General features: G+C 37.1%; 1 protein-coding gene across 2 annotated transcripts in view; it reads right to left on the reverse strand.

Moving 5' to 3' along the window:
* Positions 1-6,669: 6,669 nt before the first annotated feature.
* GOPC (golgi associated PDZ and coiled-coil motif containing) overlaps positions 6,670-18,834 on the reverse strand; it is a 42,176-nt gene continuing 30,011 nt past the window's right edge. Inside the window, exons 5-8 of one of the 2 annotated variants that reach the window (XM_004422258.3) lie at positions 18,375-18,470; positions 16,913-17,077; positions 14,604-14,784; positions 7,995-11,016 (exon numbers count right to left, since the gene is read on the reverse strand). In XM_004422258.3, coding sequence (XP_004422315.1) covers positions 10,886-11,016; positions 14,604-14,784; positions 16,913-17,077; positions 18,375-18,470 — 573 coding nt within the window. In that variant the 3' untranslated portion in view covers positions 7,995-10,885. Of the gene's footprint in view, positions 6,833-7,994; positions 11,017-14,603; positions 14,785-16,912; positions 17,078-18,374; positions 18,471-18,834 lie in introns of those variants that run through there. The other variant, XM_087444033.1, reaches the window with a different exon arrangement.

Below are 18,834 nucleotides of genomic sequence, written 5' to 3' on the forward strand. Positions count from 1 at the left end.
GATTCATCTTGATCAACTATAAAAAATTCTCAGCCATCCTTTTGTTCCAATACAACTTGCCTCTTTGCTGTTTATTCACTCCTGGAATTCTGTTGGATGCTCATTGGACCTTCTCATTCTATCCCTCCATATCTCTTAATCCCTCTTCTTTTCCATCTCTTTATCTTTCTGTGCTGCGTCTGGGTAAACTCGTGAAAGAATATGGCCTGGTGGTTGAGTGCACAGGCTTCAGATTGTCTGGACGCGAAACTGTAATCTCTCGGTGCCTGTTTCCTTGCTTGTTACTCAGGGAAAAACAATACTATCCACTTGCCTATGGCTGTTGTGAAGATTAAATGAAGGTTTTAGAACACTGGCCCGCAGGAAGCACTGTCTAAGATTATATATTATATTCTGGTTTACTAATTCCTTCTTCCACTATCTAATCTGCTGTTTAATTTAGCCATTGAGGTTTTGATTTCAGGTTTTTTTTTTTTAATTTCTAGAAGGTCTATTGATGCTTTTTCTTTCTTTCTTTTTTTTTTTTTTTTGTGAGGAAGATGAGCCCTGAGCTAACATCCATGCTAATCCTCCTCTTTTTGCTGAGGAAGACCGGCTCTGAGGTAACATCTATTGCCAATCCTCCTCCTTTTTTTCCCCAAAGCCCCAGTGGATAGTTGTATGTCATAGTTGCACATCCTTCTAGTTGCTGTATGTGGGACGCGGCGTCAGCATGGCCGGACAAGCTGTGCATTGGTGCGCGCCCGGGATCTGAACCCCGGGCCGCCAGCAGCGGAGTGAGCGCACTTAACCGCTAAGCCACGGAGCTGGTCCCCTATTGATTCTTTTTCAAATCTGCCCTTTTCTACACTGTCGTGGTCTTTTCTTGGGCTTTGATTCCTTCTTTTAATCATTTGCAACATAGTAATTTTATATTCTCTTTGTGATTGTTCTGTTATTTTCATCTCATTTAGGGTAAGAGTCAAAGTCGATACAATGATTTCTAAGGCTCTGTCAATGCTGTCCAGTAGAACTTTTGCAATGATGGAAATGTTCCAGTTTCTCAATATGGTAGCCACTAGCCACATGTGCCTATTGAGCACTCGAAATGTGGCTAGAGTGACTGAGGGATAAATTTTTAATTTTATTGAATTTTATTTTATTTAAATGTAAATAGCCGCATGTGGCTGATGGCTTCTGTATTGGAAAGGACAGCTCTGTGATCTGTACCCCCATCATGTTGTCACCTCTCTGACCCCCATCTCCTACGTCTCCCCACCTTGTTCACCCCCCTCCACCCACATGGGCCTCCTGGCTGTAACATGCCAGGGACACGCCCATCTAGAAACCTTTGCACTTGCTGTTCCTTCTTCCTGGAAAGCTCTTCCCCAGATATCTGCACAGCTTGTTCTTTCGCCTTCTTCAAGTCTGCACTCAAACATAAACTCCAGGAGGCCTTCCTTCCTCTCCCTTTCTAAAACCTGCAGATTTCTCCCCTAACACATTTTCTGTCTCCTTTTCTGCTTCACTTTTCTCCTTAATACACCACACATTTTTATTTATTATCTTGCTTATTATCTGTCTCTCCCACTCTAGGGAATGGATTTTTGTCTGTTTTGTTGCTTGCGTATCCCCAGCACTTAGAACAGGGTTCACTAAATATTTATTCAATGAATGAATGGTCAGAAGTTCTTGAGACTCCGTCCCGTTTGTTGTTTCTACCGACCCTTGTTCATGATGGTTTGTTTCTTTGTGTGGTTTCAAATTTTTGACTGTGAGTCCTTCCTTAGCAGGGTTTTTCCCTCCTTGTGAAAAATGCTAATAACGTCCTTTCCCAGTGGTTTTACATTTACATCTGTCAGATACACCAGGTAGGATTGCCAGATAAAATACAGGATACCCAGTTAAATTTGAAGTTCAGATAAAGAACAAATAATTTTTTAGTGTACATTCTGTGCAGTATTGGGGGCTTATTTATACTAAAAAATTATTCATGTCCTGTATTTTTATTTGCTAAATCTGGCAACCCTAACACCAGGGATGTTGCCAGCCCTGCATCAGTTTTTATTTTAACTTTTGGATGGTGGTTCCTAGACTGAAAATTTAGACCCAAACCTGTGTGAGGCACAGGCCCAGGGTCTTAATTTCTCAGGGAGACTTCCCGTGTCTTCCAGGGCCATTCATCCTTTGTTGCCTCACTGTCTTATTGGGCAGATTTTTTAGGTTCACCTTTTCACTGTTCCTACTCCCTGCCATGCCTAACCCCAAATCTTGTCTCCTATCCCTTCATGGAGGTTAAATCTCCAGCATCTAAGTAACTGCAACTCTCCCCCCTCCAGGATGCCCGGAGCCCCAGCTCCAGGGCTTCTGGCTTTCAATTTCTTCTTTGTATTATATATATATATTTTTTCTTCCTGTTTGATTTTGGTTTATATGCTGCTCCTTTACTAAATTTTATGTTTGTGTCTGGTAGTTTTGTTGATTCTCTTAGGTTTTTTGGGAACGTGATCATAATGTTTGCAAATAATGCTTGTGCAGCTTTTGCAATATTTATATGTACACTTAATTCCATTGGCAGTCTCTCCAGTGCCATATTAAATGCTTCCAGTATCTCCCTGCTAAGCATGATGCTGGCTTTGGGGCAGAGATAGATTATGTTAAGGAATATGATATTGTGTTAAGAAAGCATCCCTTTATTCCTTTTCCCTCGCCAAGAATGGGTGTTGAATTTTGACCAATGCCTTTTTAGCATCTACAGAATTAGAAGCAAATGATTTTCTTCCCTAGGACCCCTCTCTAGACCCAGCCATATGATTAATTACATCGCTAGATGTCCTAATAGTAAACATTTGGTTATGGTGTACGAGTGCATTAAAGTGCTGCTGAATTCGCACTGAAAACATTTTTTTAGGATTTTTGCATTAACAGTCTTGTGAGACAGGCTTTTTGTTTTCTTTCTTTATGTCCATCTTTATCAGGTTTTATTAGCTTGAGAAAAACAATTTAGAAGTTTTCTTCTCTTTTTAGAGTTTTTCTCTTGCTAGGCGTTGGAATTATCTGCTCTTTAAAGGTTTGGTGGCATTGCCCTGTGAAATCATATATTGTGGTAATTTGACAATTTTGACAAAATTGGCGAGCACTCTGACAAGTTTTTCTATGGAAATCTGTTTAGATTTTACAATATATCAAAACTTCAGTTTTGATAAATTACATTCTCTTAGAAAAGCTTTCAAATTTATTCATATAGAATTGAACAAAATGGTCTTTTATCATCCTTTTAGTTTCCTCTGCTTTTGTGGCTATTTCTCCTTTATTTCTTCTTTTTTACATTTGCCTTTACTCTCTTTTTTCATGATTAGTGTAGCCAGCAGTTTCTGTTTTATTGCCTTTTTAATCTGAAAAATCAGTTTTTGATTTTTTTTTTTTTTTTCCGAGTTCTATTTTTCTGCTTTCAGATGCCGCCAAACCATTTGTTACAACCCTTGGCAGAGGTACAATACCCTTAATGGTGGAGAGGATGAGGGTAGGGAGGCACTGAGTGAGAATGACGCCCTCCTGAATGTCACAAATATCCCTGTTGCAGCCTTGCTTCCTAAAGAACATGGGGACCTGCGCGCACAGGAAGAGGTCAGTTGTGTGTGGGGGAGGGGGAAATGCTGTAGTCTCAAGGATCCAGGAGTCTACTATGTAACTTGAGGAGTTCCTGCATTCTAACAGTCTCTCAACTACAGAAAAACTATTTCTAGTGAAATTCAAGTCCAGCTCAACCATCATTTTAAGAAATAAAAACTGAATCAATCCTAGGCTCCAGCAAACCTTGCACCACTTAAGAAAAATAAAAATAATTATTGGGAGGGTGGAGACTGAAAAGCTGACGGTTTCATCTGTATTTCCCCTTTCCCTCTTTGAATGCAGCCTATTAAACTAGACTCAAGAGAGGGATCTGAGTCCTGGCTCTGACACTAGCTGTGTGACCCCAGACAAGTAATATAACTTTTCTAGTCCTCAGTTTATTCTTCCTCATAATAAAGAGTATTTTATTCGATAATCTTCGTAAAGCCTTCTGGCTCTAACAATAAACGTAAGTAGAATTAATATCACATTTGGAACCTGCTGCCCCCTGCTGGCATGTTAGCAAATTGCAAATTTTACCTTTTCAAAGCAGAGAATCCAAATGTTAGTGTCTGTTTTACATTTTGTGTATGTAGTTTTCCTTCTTATCATCTATCTTCCTACTTATAAGCCCGAGGTCTTTCTTTTACAACCAAATACCCTCTTAACTTGAACTTTAAAACAATCTTGTTACTTTTGCTGTTCAAATCTTCCTTCTTTCCTATTTCTTTGAAAGTTGTCGTAACCTCCCACTATTGTGATGGATTTTTATAATGTTCTTGTGGTTCTATTAATTTTTGCTTTATACATTTTGAGGCTACTTTAAATTGGTATATACAAGATAAGAATTATTTTAACTTTGTGGTGAGTTGATTAAGAATTTAAGTAGCTTGGGGCTGGCCCAGTGGCGCAGCGGTTAAGTGCGTGCACTCCGCTTCAGCTGCCCAGGGTTTGCTTGTTTGGATCCCAGGCACACACGACGCACTGCTTGTCAACCATGCTGTGGTGGCGTCCCATATAAAGTAGAGGAAGATGGGCACGGATGTTAGCCCAGGGCCAGTCTTCCTCAGCAAAAAAAGAGGATTGGCATCGGATGTTAGGTCAGGGCTGATATTCCTCACAAAACAAAAGAATTTAAGTAGCTTTCTCTCTCCCTGATAATGCTTTTTTCCTTCAAGTCTGTTTGATATGAATATAACTAACTCAGCTTGCCTTTGGAGAACGTACAGCCACTGTATCTTTATCCTTTCACTTTCGATCTTTCCGTGTCCTTGTTTTAGGTGTGTTCCTTGTAAACAACTTGTTGCTGGATTAGTTTTTGCACTTAGTTTTTGCACTTTGAATTCCTTCTTTTAACTGGAGAGTTTAGTCCTTGATCAAGCGCTCTCAAAATCTAATCCCAGTAGAACTTCCTTGGCTCCTGCCAGTATATCTAGCTAATTCTTACATTTTTGGTGTCTAATCTCTTCTCTCCCTTACAAGGCTCAGCACATCCACAGTGAGGCTTTGCTGTGACTCAACCCTAGTTATGAGCCTGGCAGCCAAGAGAGTAGGTGGAGGCAGTTATTGTCTGAAGCGGGTGGGGGGTGTGGTGGCAGCCTCTGCAGCATCTCCTAGCATAGCACAGGTGACTTGCTAAGGAAGGGTGGGCTACTTCTGCAAGACCAGAGAGTGCAGTAGGGACTGCACAGTCAACATCCTCTGGGGCATCCATCCAGATGTCTCCATGGCATGTTTCACAGTTCTAGTCTTTCCCCACCAGGGCCTTGACTTTCGTAAAAGAGACAGATCTTGGCTGAACATTCAAGTCTCTGAACCTCTGCTACTATAACAATTAGATGTTCAGCCTGAAGCTCAGCTGTTTCAACCCTTCCATTGCAGGAGAAAAGGCCTCAGCTTGATAGCAGCCCTCAGTCTCGCATTATCCTTCTGAACGTCCTCAACACAACCTGGCAGTAACCAGCCACCTCGGCTGTTCTTGTAGACATTGTTCTCCCCATAGTTATCAAATGCCTGCATTGTTGAACTTATAGAGAATTCCCCTCCCTGAGGACATTTGCCCAAGTTACCACCTGTGTCTGGGGTCTCCAAGACCACTCCCAGTTTAAGTGATTTGCTAGGACCCACAGGACTAAGCATTGCGCTGTACTCACAACTATGATTTATTACAGAGAAAGAACACCAAGCAAACTCAGCGACGGGAAAAGGCCCATGAACAAAGTTCAGAGAGACCAGGCACAAGCTCCAGGAGTCATCCCCCAATGGAGTCACGCAGGATGAGCTTCTTTCCTCCAGCAATCATGTTTATCACGAGCAAAGTACTTCCACCAGGGAGGCTTGCCCGAGCCTGGGCGTGGTAGTCACTAGGCTGTTCACTGGGCTCAGTCACGTAGGCACTCTCTGCCTGCCATGTACCAAAATTCAGATTCCCAGAAGGAAAGCAGATGATCAATGTAAACCCTATTGTTTGTACAAACATTTCAGGCACAGTAAACCACCCTAATCAGTTAGGGAATGGGGGGAACACTCCCAAATTCCAAATTGCTGGACACTAGCCAAAGGCGAACCTCGCAAGCAGGCCTTTCTGAGGGTAACAGGGTCAGGCCTGCTATGTTAATTCTTTTCTGCACACCATCTGTGAAATATTTAGTAACTGAGCCATGACCTTGTGCTAAGGACTATATGTACCTCACTTACCGACCAGGATGTCATCCTCTTCACCCTTTGCGTGGGAGATGAGCCAGTTCCTAATCTCCTATTAACCTGTTTCCTCAGATCTTACTCCTGGTCCACTTGTGTTAGTCTAGGTTCTCCAAGAAGCAGACACTAAGACCAAGAAGGGATCAGCGGTGTAATCCATTTATTAGGGCAGCACTGGTGAGGAAAAACTGGGAGGAAGCTAGCGTTGGTGGGAGGCTGGGAGGCAACCAGATCCTCATTAAGGTATGACCCCAGGTGAACAAAAGGAGGGACGAAGGTTCAGTGAAAGCAACTTAGAGACTATAATGTAATCCTAACGGAGTCTGGCAAGATTGTCAGGGGTCCTCAAGCCAAAGTCAAGGAGTCATAACATCCCTGTCACGATCAGTCTTTGGCTGGCAGCAGCAGGTGAGAAGCGGAGCCTCTGTGTTAACACGTGGGTGGAGTTCAGAGGGCAGCAGCTGTGCCTTCCCTCACTCAGTTATGCACCCTCCTATTGGAGATCTGAGACACAACAGTGGTTACAGCTCTCAAAGTACACCTGAAAAAGATTTGTTATCAAATAAATGTAGCACCAACAGCACATGGTAATTTGCAAAACCTTTTGGTTAAACATATAAAACCACCTAAACTAAACACTGATTAACAATGAAAATCAAATAATCTTTTACATTTCATAAATCAAACAATATCCTGTGCAGACGAATTCTGGAACGAGACTTTTCCAAATTGCTTGATGGCGTGGGAGCTTTAAACTGACACACAGGGCCGGCCCCGTGGCTTAGCGGTTAAGTGCGCGCACTCCGATGCTGGCGGCCCGGGTTCGGATCCCAGGCACGCACTGACGCACCACTTCTCTGGCCATGCTGAGGCCGCGTCCCACATACAGCAACTAGAAGGATGTGCAACTATGACATACAACTATCTACTGGGGCTTTGGGGGAAAAATAAATAAAATTATTAAAAATAAATAAATAAACTGACAGCATATTGTATTAGGGCTAAATCAAGGTTAGTCCATGACAAAAAATAAGAATTTCTAAATGTTCATAACACGTAATTTTCTAAAATTGATTTATGTTAATAAATACTCAGAATAAAATACCATTTATCTTCCTGATTGACCTCAGATACCTTTAACAAAGAAAAGGCTTTCCTACACATTTCACATCTCGTTCTTGGGTTGACTATAAATGACCATATATAAAACTTCTGAGGCAAAGAAGCTGAACAATGTTTACAGGTGTTTCTAAAACTTATTTAACATAATTTGGGAACTTCTAAATTATATATGCTTAGATAAAATGGAAGAATATCCTCTTAGATGGTATCTAATAGGTTTGGTTTGCTAATGCGTATCAATATTATGCTCATAGGTAACATTGGCTATCAACATTTGTAACCCAAAACTACCCTAAGGAGACTCGAGTTTCTGCCGTCTGCTAAGTTGCGGCACAAAATTGCTCCCACAGTTGCTCAGGCAGCTCCTTCCAACCGACGTGTTTAGCTCACTCATATTAAACAGTTCCTAAGACCAAACAGTTAATTCCTACCAAAAAAAAAAACTAGGTTCAGCCTTTGCATGGACTTTATGACATGTTGGTACAAATAATAGAAGCTAATAGAAATAAATAATGAACTAAAATATTTAATGTGAAAGAAATGTAAAATGTTTATTTTTTTAAAAAAGGAGATCAATACCATTTTAATGTAATGCCATCTTTATTTACAGGCTAATAAAAAAATATGAAACTCAACTAGATCTAATACATTTGTCATAAATCCTATAGATTTGAGGCCGACCCTAAGTGGAAGACTGGATAGGTGGAATAGTGGATTACATAATAAGGATGTCAAATAATGTGCAACTCACACAGGAAGCAATATATTTTGTTTCTAAATATGAAAAGAAAATAAGCCCACTGTGGGGGGAATAAAACCAGCACCAACGACAAGCTGTGCTAACTTTTGGCAACTGTTCAGTTATAATTACCAAGACTCAAAAATTTTCATTTCTCTTATGTTTATTTTAACAAGTCTCATAACCCAAATGTTGTTTTTCCATCTCATTCACAACAGATATTGTAGAAGAGAATTTTAGAGGTTAAAATGTAAATATATACACACACACACAACCCTCACACTCTATTGAAAGTTTTTCCTCAGCTATTGTGTTTGTGTGTGCATGTGTGTATTTTTCTTTTTACTTTTTAACTGTAATGGCTTTGCAACAGTTCTCTCCTTATCTGTTTGGTTTTGTCCTAGAAACCTGAGTGTTATGAGTTTCTTTCCTATAAATGTGAAAATATAACAACTGCCTCTCATTTAGTCCTTTGGAAAAAGTCTATAACTCTTAGTTTATCCCCTCAAAACCATATATTCTAAAATGAACTCTTAACTGGGTCCTTTCTGAACACCTGACAGGAAGCTCACAGCAGCATCTGAGCAACAGTTGCTCTCACGTAGCCTTGCAAACCCAGGTGAACTGACCTGTACAATTTTAAACTACCCGGAAAATTTTTCATTCTGCTTATCAGCCCTTGACAGGAGTTTATATCACACCCATCTCATACAATCCTTCGTACACAGCATCCTCAAAGAAATGCCAATTCAAGGCTCTAAGAAACTCTTTATAGACTTACTAGATAGTTCTTGAAAATCAAAAGGTTTAGCTAGTATTTCCTAAGGATTCAGTCATAGTAAATAAAGGATATTCTCTGAAAAAATGCTATGGTCATCCCATCCCAAAGGCTGTGTTTTAAAAAGATAAGAAAAACATGGTTTTAAGTCACAACAACAAAGTTTTCAGATATGTTACAATGGAAATTTTTCTGAGTAAATGAATACACTGGCTAAAATCCAGTCTGCAGATCTCATGTCATGCATAGAGATTATGTGTTTGGAGTAGGGAGAATAGAGAGGAAAAAACATTTTTTTTCTTTTAAGGGGCCTAGCCTGTCAGGAGCAAACAGTAACACGTAGCTTCCTTATTCAGTGGGACAATTAAATACTAGCTTTTGCTTAGAGGCAACGTTATGCTAAGGTATTTTAATATCAATAACAACATACTATGAAGTGCATTTCTATTACAAACTAACATGGTGATATACAGATGAACAAAACCCCACCCCAAACGAGCCATAAATGAGCAACAGTTAAAACATAAAATTTATAAATAGCAAAACCACCAAAAAAAATATACATTTTATAGATTTACCTATGAACAAATATATAGTGCATCTAGGAAAGACAAGAAAATGTGTTTTATATCACATAACATCTGAATATTAGAAATGAAGATACTGATAATACTCTAAAAGCCTTGTAGGTTTTCCCCACTTAATATCCCCTTAAACCTATATCCTATAATAAAACAGTGATATTGGCAAGACTATCACTTCTTCCAATGCAATGTTTTCCTTTCCCCAGCTGGGTTCAGGGGCCTGTAAATAAGAGGGCAAGCGCTCTATGCTGCATCCTGGGATAAGAGAGCTAGCAAATCTGTCGTTTGCATATGAAAAGCCCTTCAGTCACACATCACACTGACAAAAAAAGCCAAACAAAACAATTACTGGATCAAAACGTCTTCCTCTATCTTGCCCACCAGCACCTCAGCTCTTTAGATGATTGGCAAGTCAGTTACTCTGAGAAAAAAACTGCTGTTTGAATGCAACATATTTTGTTGACATAGTAATCAACTTGAGCTTTCACTGCCAGAAAAATGTATCTTTAAGTGCCAGGACTACCACAAGATAAACTTTATGAACAACTCAAAATGTATAAAACTGTCTTTCGTGGCTCCCAGAAAAAAAGCGTTTCCGACTAAACAGTAATAATGTAATGCTCCACTAACCATGCACACAGATCAACATAATTGCAAACAGATATTTTACATTCATCTGCGTTTTTTACAAACCAGAAAAGTACAATGTACAATAACTTTTCGAAAACTATTTCTAGTGCAGCATTGATTGATAAAGGATTGCTTAAAGAAAACTACTTTGTACTGCATCGAATAAAGCTGAAAGGCAAACTCATTACAATAAATGATCATTAAGAACTGATTTAGATATCAGTATGCACAATAAATTAAAAAAAAACAAAACCATTCTTTCAGTTTCAAAAAAATTAAGTCAAGCCTACATTTCTGCAATTCATTGAGTCAAGTTCTGTCCTTTGAAACACTGTACTTAACATTCTGCAATATATAATATGAATTCATTTATTCTCTTGTATTTAAAGGCTATTTCTTATATTCCAGTTAGCACTGTCCTACTCAAGGAAAGGAACCAAACGAAACTGCTTCATTGGGTACTTAAGAGCCTAGTAATATCCCTTTGGGAAACACATGCTTTGGTGCTTTACAATTTTAAGAAAATCAAAATTGCTTTACATGCAATAGTTAATTACGGTATACCACAGAAAACGGAGTTTTACGTGTTTAGAATTGTTCACATGAAGCCCTGAGGTACCCACTTTTCATTTAGGCAACAAACAGCCTCCCTTGATCTTGTATAGTCTTTGTTACTCTCTTCCCTAGCGCCCCAAATTCAGAACAGTCTGATTAACAATCTTGCAGGGGGATATAGTCAATTTAATAAGATTTTTTATGATACAGACTGTGCAGATCATCTAATTTAGAAGCACTGTCTTCTAGCGAAGTTTCACTTGAAGTTCCTAGATCTCCATTTTCATGTCCATCAGTTACTGCCTTCTTATTAAATCCTGAAAGAAAGAGGAAAAAAGCAGATACTCTCTAGTCTAAAAAAATAAAAAATCATAATTTTATTGAGCAAAAACAAAGGAAGACCCACTATAATTAATGATAATAATATGAGGCAAATAACAGGGCCCTAGATTAAATAATCAGGTTAGCAATTTCTGACAAAGGAATTCTTCCTTCTTATAGCAGATATCAAATGTACAAATTTTTTAATATTATCTATTGGAACTATCTAAAAATTGTATAAAATTTCCTAGCAAATTTTCCATGAAATTTAGAATTGATACACACAATTGCAAAATTCAATCAATTCTTCTTATAGAAATTTCTATTGAACTGTAAATTGATTTTCTTTTACATACTGCTTTCAGAATATTTAACTTCATTTCACTGAGGCACATACTAGTTTATCACTAAAAATCTCATTTGGCAAGACAATGTCCAGATAAAATTTAAAAGTAATTTTGGTTAATCTACAAAATAGATAATAGGCTTACAAATAAATGAGAGTTGACTATGTCATCTATTTAGGGAGGTATGAAGTATGGACATGTGCTAAACAATAACCAATGGATATATTTTTTGTAATCTGAGTCAGTTAATAGTAATATATCCTAAGAGTACACATTTTTGGTTATTTGAGCCACATTTTAGGTGGTCTGCAATTTACATAGGTGATAGAGATGTCTTTTAGCCTCAGCTGCAAAAAAACAAAGGGACAAGCTTTCTAATCCTGACAGAAAATAGCAGAAAGCGTGCAAGACAATGAAATCGAAGGGAGAACAGCCCAACAGTGTGAGGCTTTGACATACTGCCACAATAGTTTTGTTCAAGATGCATGGGGATCACCAATAAAAAATAAAAAAAAAACAACAAAAACAAAAACAAAAAGATGCAGCGGAGAACAATAATTGCTTTAATAATAATGTCTTTGTGTAGGTAATTCAACATACAGGCTTACCAAAAAGGCAACAATTCATCCATTCACTATAAACTCTACCCCAGAAGTTGTCAAATTTTTTGGTCCCGAATGCCTTTACTCTCTTAATAAGTATTGAGGACTCCAAAGAGCTTCTGTTCGTGTGGGTTATTAATGTTATGTGGGTTACTGATGTTTACCATATTAATAATTGAAACTGAGAAATCTAAAAAAATTTATTACTTTGTTAAAAATGACAATAAACCCAATAAATGTTAACATAAATAACATATTCGTTAGTGAAAATAACTCTCTTTTCCAAAAAACTTAGAAGAGTACGGGCCGGCCCCATGGCTTAGTGGTTAAGTGCGCGTGCTCCGCTACTGGCGGCCCGGGTTCAGATCCCAGGCGCGCACTGACGCACTGCTTCTCCGGCCCTGCTGAGGCCGCGTCCCACATACAGCAACTAGAAGGATGTGCAACTATGACATACAACTGTCTACTGGGGCTTTGGGGAGAAAAAAAAAGGAGGAGGATTGGCAATAGATGTTAGCTCAGAGCCGGTCTTAGCCAAAAAAAAGAGGAGGATTGGCATGGATGTTAGCTCAGGGCTGATCTTCCTCACAAGAAAAAAAAAAAAAGAGTAGCATTATTTTACAATTTTGCAAATATCCTTATGTATGGCTTTATAGAAGATAGCTGGATTCTCATACATGCTTCTGCTCAATCTGTTACAAGCATATGAAAGAAGTTCACCTTTACACAGATATGTAGTTGGAAGAGGGAAGAGTAGTTTAATAGCCTTTTCAGATAACTGTCAATATTGTTCTTTGATATTATACCAAAATTTGACAATATAGCATTTGAAATCACATCTATGAACTTTTTGCACTCTGGTACATTAAAATCCATTTGTTTACCTTGCACTCTGAATGGCTATTTTAACCATGCAGGATTTTATAACATTATACACTGGTCATTTGCAAAAATATATATATATATATGTATATACTGAGTTATGTAGCAATTCTAAAAACTGACACATTTTGTTTTACTATATCTATTTTAACCATGCAGGATTTTATAACATTATACACTGGTCATTTGCAAAAATATATATATATATATGTATATACTGAGTTATGGAGCAATTCTAAAAACTGACACATTTTGTTTTACTATATCAAAAAATCACATTCATTAATACTACCACCAATCTTATTAGAAAAGTTCTTTAAGTGTTGGGAAGCTGTCAAGCTCATGTGGTTGATGCATCTTAGAAAATTCAAATTTTCACTTGAAAGCTCATATTTTATCACTGGCAATACATAGTTATGCATTACTTAGCAACAAGAATACACTCTGAGAAATGCACTGGCGATTCTTTCGTTTTGCGAACATCATAGAGTGTACTTACACAAACCTAGATGGTGTAGCCTACTACACACCTAGGCTATATGGTACTAATCTTATGGGACCACTGTCACATATGCGGTCCATTGTTGTCTGAAACATTGTTATGCAGCACGTGACTGTACTGTCACTTGTTCTCCTTGAGGCAATGGACTCGCTTTGTTCATTTTAAAGAAAATGGCTGCCAAACAGTCTGAACAACCCATAATTTGTCAGTCATTCTTTCAAGTAAAAATTGTCTTCCATGAAAGACATGGCTAGTTCAGCTAGCAACTTAATCACTTAAGTACTTTTCCTCAAGACCAGCATCTTAGTTCAGCATGCAGACTGAGTGCTTTACACCTACTTCCCCTCTCATCACACAGACTATTAAAGACATGTCCTCAAGGGTCAAGATTTAATAAAATGAACAGTTTTTACTATTTCATCAAGGATAGTCTTAAGTGCAACTGACATTTTCTTCTTCTTCTTCTTCTTTTACTCTGAGTGGATGACAAGGAAAACAATGAGCACTGGTACAGTGGTGTCACTAGTACAGTGGCATCACTAAGTGCAGTGGTGTCACTGCCTTGATTCATACTAAGGCACCAGTAGTTTTACCCCCATTGCTTTTGCACCATCAGTGCAAATATCAACACAGCAAAAAAAGACAATGTCTTAGTATTATTATGAAAAGTTTTGATCTCATGACCCCCCTGACAGGTCTCAGGGACCCCCAGGGATCCATGGATCACAATTTAAGAACCGATGCTCTATGTAAAAGAAAGTGCTACAATTTTTCTTTAAAATATGTGTAAATGATAGCAAAGGACCCAAACCAAAAATCCTTAAGATCACATATCCTGACTCTAATAACAATCACAGACAACAGTCTAATCACTTACTCATATTTAGTCTATAAATCATTGTATGACAGAAGAATTTGCATTAAGACAGCAAGATGACATTAAGATATATCTACTCTAAAAGACATGTTGGTTTTTGTTTCAGAGTCTAGAAAACTTGAATTTTATTTATTTTTCAAGGATCATTTGTAGTTCAAGTAATGTACCTGTCTTAAATTCCAAGATGAATCTGGAAAAACTTTTATGTAAATAAAATTTTGGTATAGTTACCTGTGTGCAATAAAACCATAAGCAAGGGAAAGTTATGCATTCTGTTAATGAATCATTAAAATAGTGTTACTGAGAATATCTGAAGCTTTCTTTTTAAAAGTTTATTAATAATAAATAATAATAAATTTAGAGTGATTTTTACCTTGTAACACTTTGAGTTCCCCGCTTGTGTCTTTGCAACTAGCACCAGGATTACTACCTCCCTCTAACTCATCAAGGTACAGACGGTAACGATGTCCACTCTCATCTTCATATTCCACATTTTCATCATCAGAATCCACTTCAGGAGCCACATAAACTACTTCAAATTCAATCTCTCCCCTCTAAAAGGGGAAAGAAAATGAAGAAGTCAAGTTATTCTAATTGTAATTAAAAAAGGATTTCCAAATTCTTTGGGGTGGGGAGAAGTAGTCAGACCTCAGATGTCGTTCCTTTCAAGACAATAAATAATGAAATTCTAGAATCTCAAGAGATAGAGGAGAACTTAGAAGCCATTGTGTCCAGACCAACTCCATGAATCCTCTCTATGAGTAATTTCTTTTTAATATTACAGTAGCTCTTTCTACTGATCACGATATTTTTGCTAATAGACCTAAAATAAAAAAGGATGTTAACTATTCAATTTACAGAATTTTGGAACAAATGTTCAGTTTAAAAGTCATTTTGCCATTTTGTACTTTACATAGCAATTCAGCAAATCCATCTAAATAGATATTAAAGTTGCACCTAAGGGCATTGCACAAACTGTTCCTTGACTAATTCAAGAAACCTCTGTACAATGATTTCTTGTTCCTTACTGAATAGGTCTTGAGCCTTAACTTCCAGTGAGTACCAGACATAGTGTTAATCAAGGTATTATGTTCAGTAATATTCTATAGAAATTACTATATTTATTGTGCAAAATTATATCCTTCAATTCTCAGAATAACTCTATTGTAGTCTCTTTTACATGAATGAGAAACCTGAGTGAGTCCTGGAGAGAGCAGATAACTCTTCCAACATCATGAACAAGTAAAACAGAAAAACAGATATTTGAATCCAAAGTCCTTGCTCTTTGCTCTTTCTACCACACTAGACTAAATGTGCAATATTTGTACTGTTATTCTTTAACAACCTTATGTTCAAGTAAAGATTACAGATTTTATGTTAAAAAAATTCCAAGCTATAATTGTCATTTAATAAGAGACTATAATCACTACACACAAGTCTGGTATTTACAACTCTGAAAATGATGGCCTGCCTTTGCTCAAAAGAAAGCAAGCCATTTTTTACCGCTCCTCACTAAGTCTCTTTGGTGCTCCTCTTTCCCAGCAGTTTAAGGTTATGCTTCAGAATTTTAACATGTGCTTAGCATTTCCTTAAAACGTTATGACTGCCTACCACAGCTGCATTCATCCCACTCTTATGCCATTGGATGACAGCCAAGCTGGGTTAAGAAAACACTAACTTGAGGCTAGGGTTGCATTCGTAGATCTCTCTTATCAGATAATGCTTTAAAAATATCATTTTGGGGAGACAGATGAACAATGCTGTGGTCTTCAGTAAAGTTCTAAATGACAGAATTTGATCTGTGGGTAGCTGTCACGGAGACACAGATTTTAGGCTTAATAAGAGGAAGAGCTTTCTAAAAATCAGCAATGTACAATGGAATGAACAGCTTTATCATCAACAAACCTTCCTTTTAATGCAATTATTTATTTAGTGATACTGTAGAGATTTATGCATCATGTAGAGTTGAACCAAATGAGCTATAAATTCACTTCCAACACTGAGATTCAATTCCACACTGGCATACTACACTGATGATCCAACAAACATCTCAGCATACTACCAACGTCTCTCCAATTCCCTCAACCCTATTCTTGAAAGAAAAAACAAAACAAAACAAAAAAATCTTAACTACACTGGATAACAAATATGACTCCTGGATATGAATCCCAACTCTAGTTTATTTGCTCTGCAATCCTGAGCAAATCATTTAATCTCTAAGAACCTCTGTTTACTCATTTTAAATCAGAGGGTTGGGCTAAATGATTTCTAAGGACCTTTCGGTTCTAACATTAATGACTTTAAAATCAATACACTTCTAGCTTTGTCTTTTCTATAATATATTTGTACAGTGTTTCAGTCATTAATGATGTTTTGCTTTCTAAGTGCCAGGTCTTATTCTGAGCACTTTATATGTATTAACATGCTTAATCCTTACTGCTTTCAGATAAGGACACTGCAGCACAGAGGACTTAAGTAAGTTGCTCAGTTATACAGCTGTGGAAGAGAGCAAATAAAATCTCCTTTTTCAGTAAATCTGGCTGAATCTTCGATAGAAGCCCCAAATCAAAGGAAACTAGTATCTTTATATAAGAGAAACCTTATAGGAAAGTATAAAATATTCAATAGCTTCAAAAAGAACCAACTGACAGATCCAGTTTTAATTACATAAAGGGAACTTACCTGCTGGGAAAGAATGGTTACAGCTTCTTTATGCTTTGTGTCCCTTAGGTTCAGTCCATTAACAGCCAGAATAGCATCTCCCACATGTAGCCCTCCACATCTATCAGCAGGTTGCCCTGGGTGGATCTCAGAAATCAGAATGGGAACACCATGTTCTTTCCCACCCTAACCAGAAAAACAAACAAACAAAAGCAGTAAATTAGTTTACTCTTTGTATAGTCACACACTATTCTAACAAAATATTTTCTTAAAAATATATTTCAATAAGCACCTATACTATACTGTCTATGCTGAGTGAAATCTTATTTGTTACTTAGGTAATGGTAAATTATTATGATTATCAAAGAGTTACTTCTGAGTAAATGATTAATAACATACATGTGCTTTTCTAAAACACATTCTAGAGCCAAAAAAAAAAGGAACCCTGAAAAACCAGAAAACTACCACCAGCTAAACTCTTTTAAACACAAATAAAAATATTTTATGTATCAGTAGTCCATAGCACTAACATATTTTTATCAATTCTAAATCACTATGAATGATAAGACATACCATTATTTTATGTAGCACAAAAATAACTATAAGATTGTAAGATGAATTTCAACTTCAGAAATGCTAAAATGTGAAAAAACATGCAAAGCAGAATTGATGAAATGCAGTATTTGGTACCTTTCACTTTCTAGCTTGTACCATAGTTATTTGTGTGTGTGTGTGTATATATAATTTCTCCTACTAAAATTTATGCTCTTTGAGGGCAATGCATTCCAAAAGGTTGGTGTTCAATAAATATCCATTGGATAAACTTTTTATTATAAGAAACATTCCTACATTAAGCAATACCAGAAAGCAAATGAACTTATGTAGTGCCTAAGCATTACCAAAGGAAAATTAGAGTAAAGCCACCTTATTCATTCATCTGGAACAAAGCTCTGAACAACAGCAAAATCACGCCAAATCTATGTACTATATAATAGATTTCTCTCAGGAATGTTACCCAAGACAACTGTTTGCGAAGGCATCCAATTTAAAAAGGAAGTATATTTGGACTCAAGAGCCAATGAAATCTGACAGCAAAGAAATGAGACAGGAAGATAACAGATACTCTAGAGAAAAGAACACTACAATCTGGAGCCATTTAACAGAAAAAAAACAGTCAGATCCATTCCTGAAGGCTTCTAGAGGCATCACAGGATATGGTACAGAACCACGACCTGAGTCATGATGAAAATGTTAAACTGTGCTTACTAAAGTAGTACTTTTACTAAGCTAATACTATTACTACAGTAATACATAACAGTACATACAAAAAAAAAGTTTACACGAAAGTGTTGGTGCCCATGGGGATAAATTTAGTTATTTAGAAAATACATCCCGAATACTTTGTTTCGCAATGATGTCCTACAAAGCAGCGTGATTATACTAGGTGACTGCAGAAAAGGAGACTGGAAGCACTACTTCTTACTGTAATTGAGATGCCAAGGCCTTCATGATCTTCCTTAAGGAGGAGAACTTTTCTAATTGGACCAACACCTTGGCTTTTCTTTAAAGAGTCTTGATCCTTATTGGGGGGGAAAAAAGAAGAAAAATTAGTACTATTTAAATAATATACCAAATAGAATAAACTCCTGCTATATAATTTGCTTTTAGAAATCTTTATTAATTTCCTGGAATTGATACACACAATAGTGTTAAGAAAGTAACAGATAAAATGGAAAAGCAAAAATAGTTGTTCTGTTAATATAGTGAAATGTATAGATGATTTTCTCACCTTTTTGTTCATTTCTTTAATACTGATACATCTCTTTTTAAATTGTAGGACATTACAAAAAAAATTCTTGCCAGAATTAATTGATGAACAAATATCTTCAAGAAATAAAAATGGGTAACTGTTTATCTTCACTGGAAAATATCTTAAAGATCTA

The sequence above is a fragment of the Ceratotherium simum genome, chromosome 19 (genome assembly GCF_057802395.1).
Source record: "Ceratotherium simum simum isolate JZ-2026a chromosome 19, ASM5780239v1, whole genome shotgun sequence".
NCBI classification, from domain to species: Eukaryota; Metazoa; Chordata; class Mammalia; order Perissodactyla; family Rhinocerotidae; genus Ceratotherium; species Ceratotherium simum.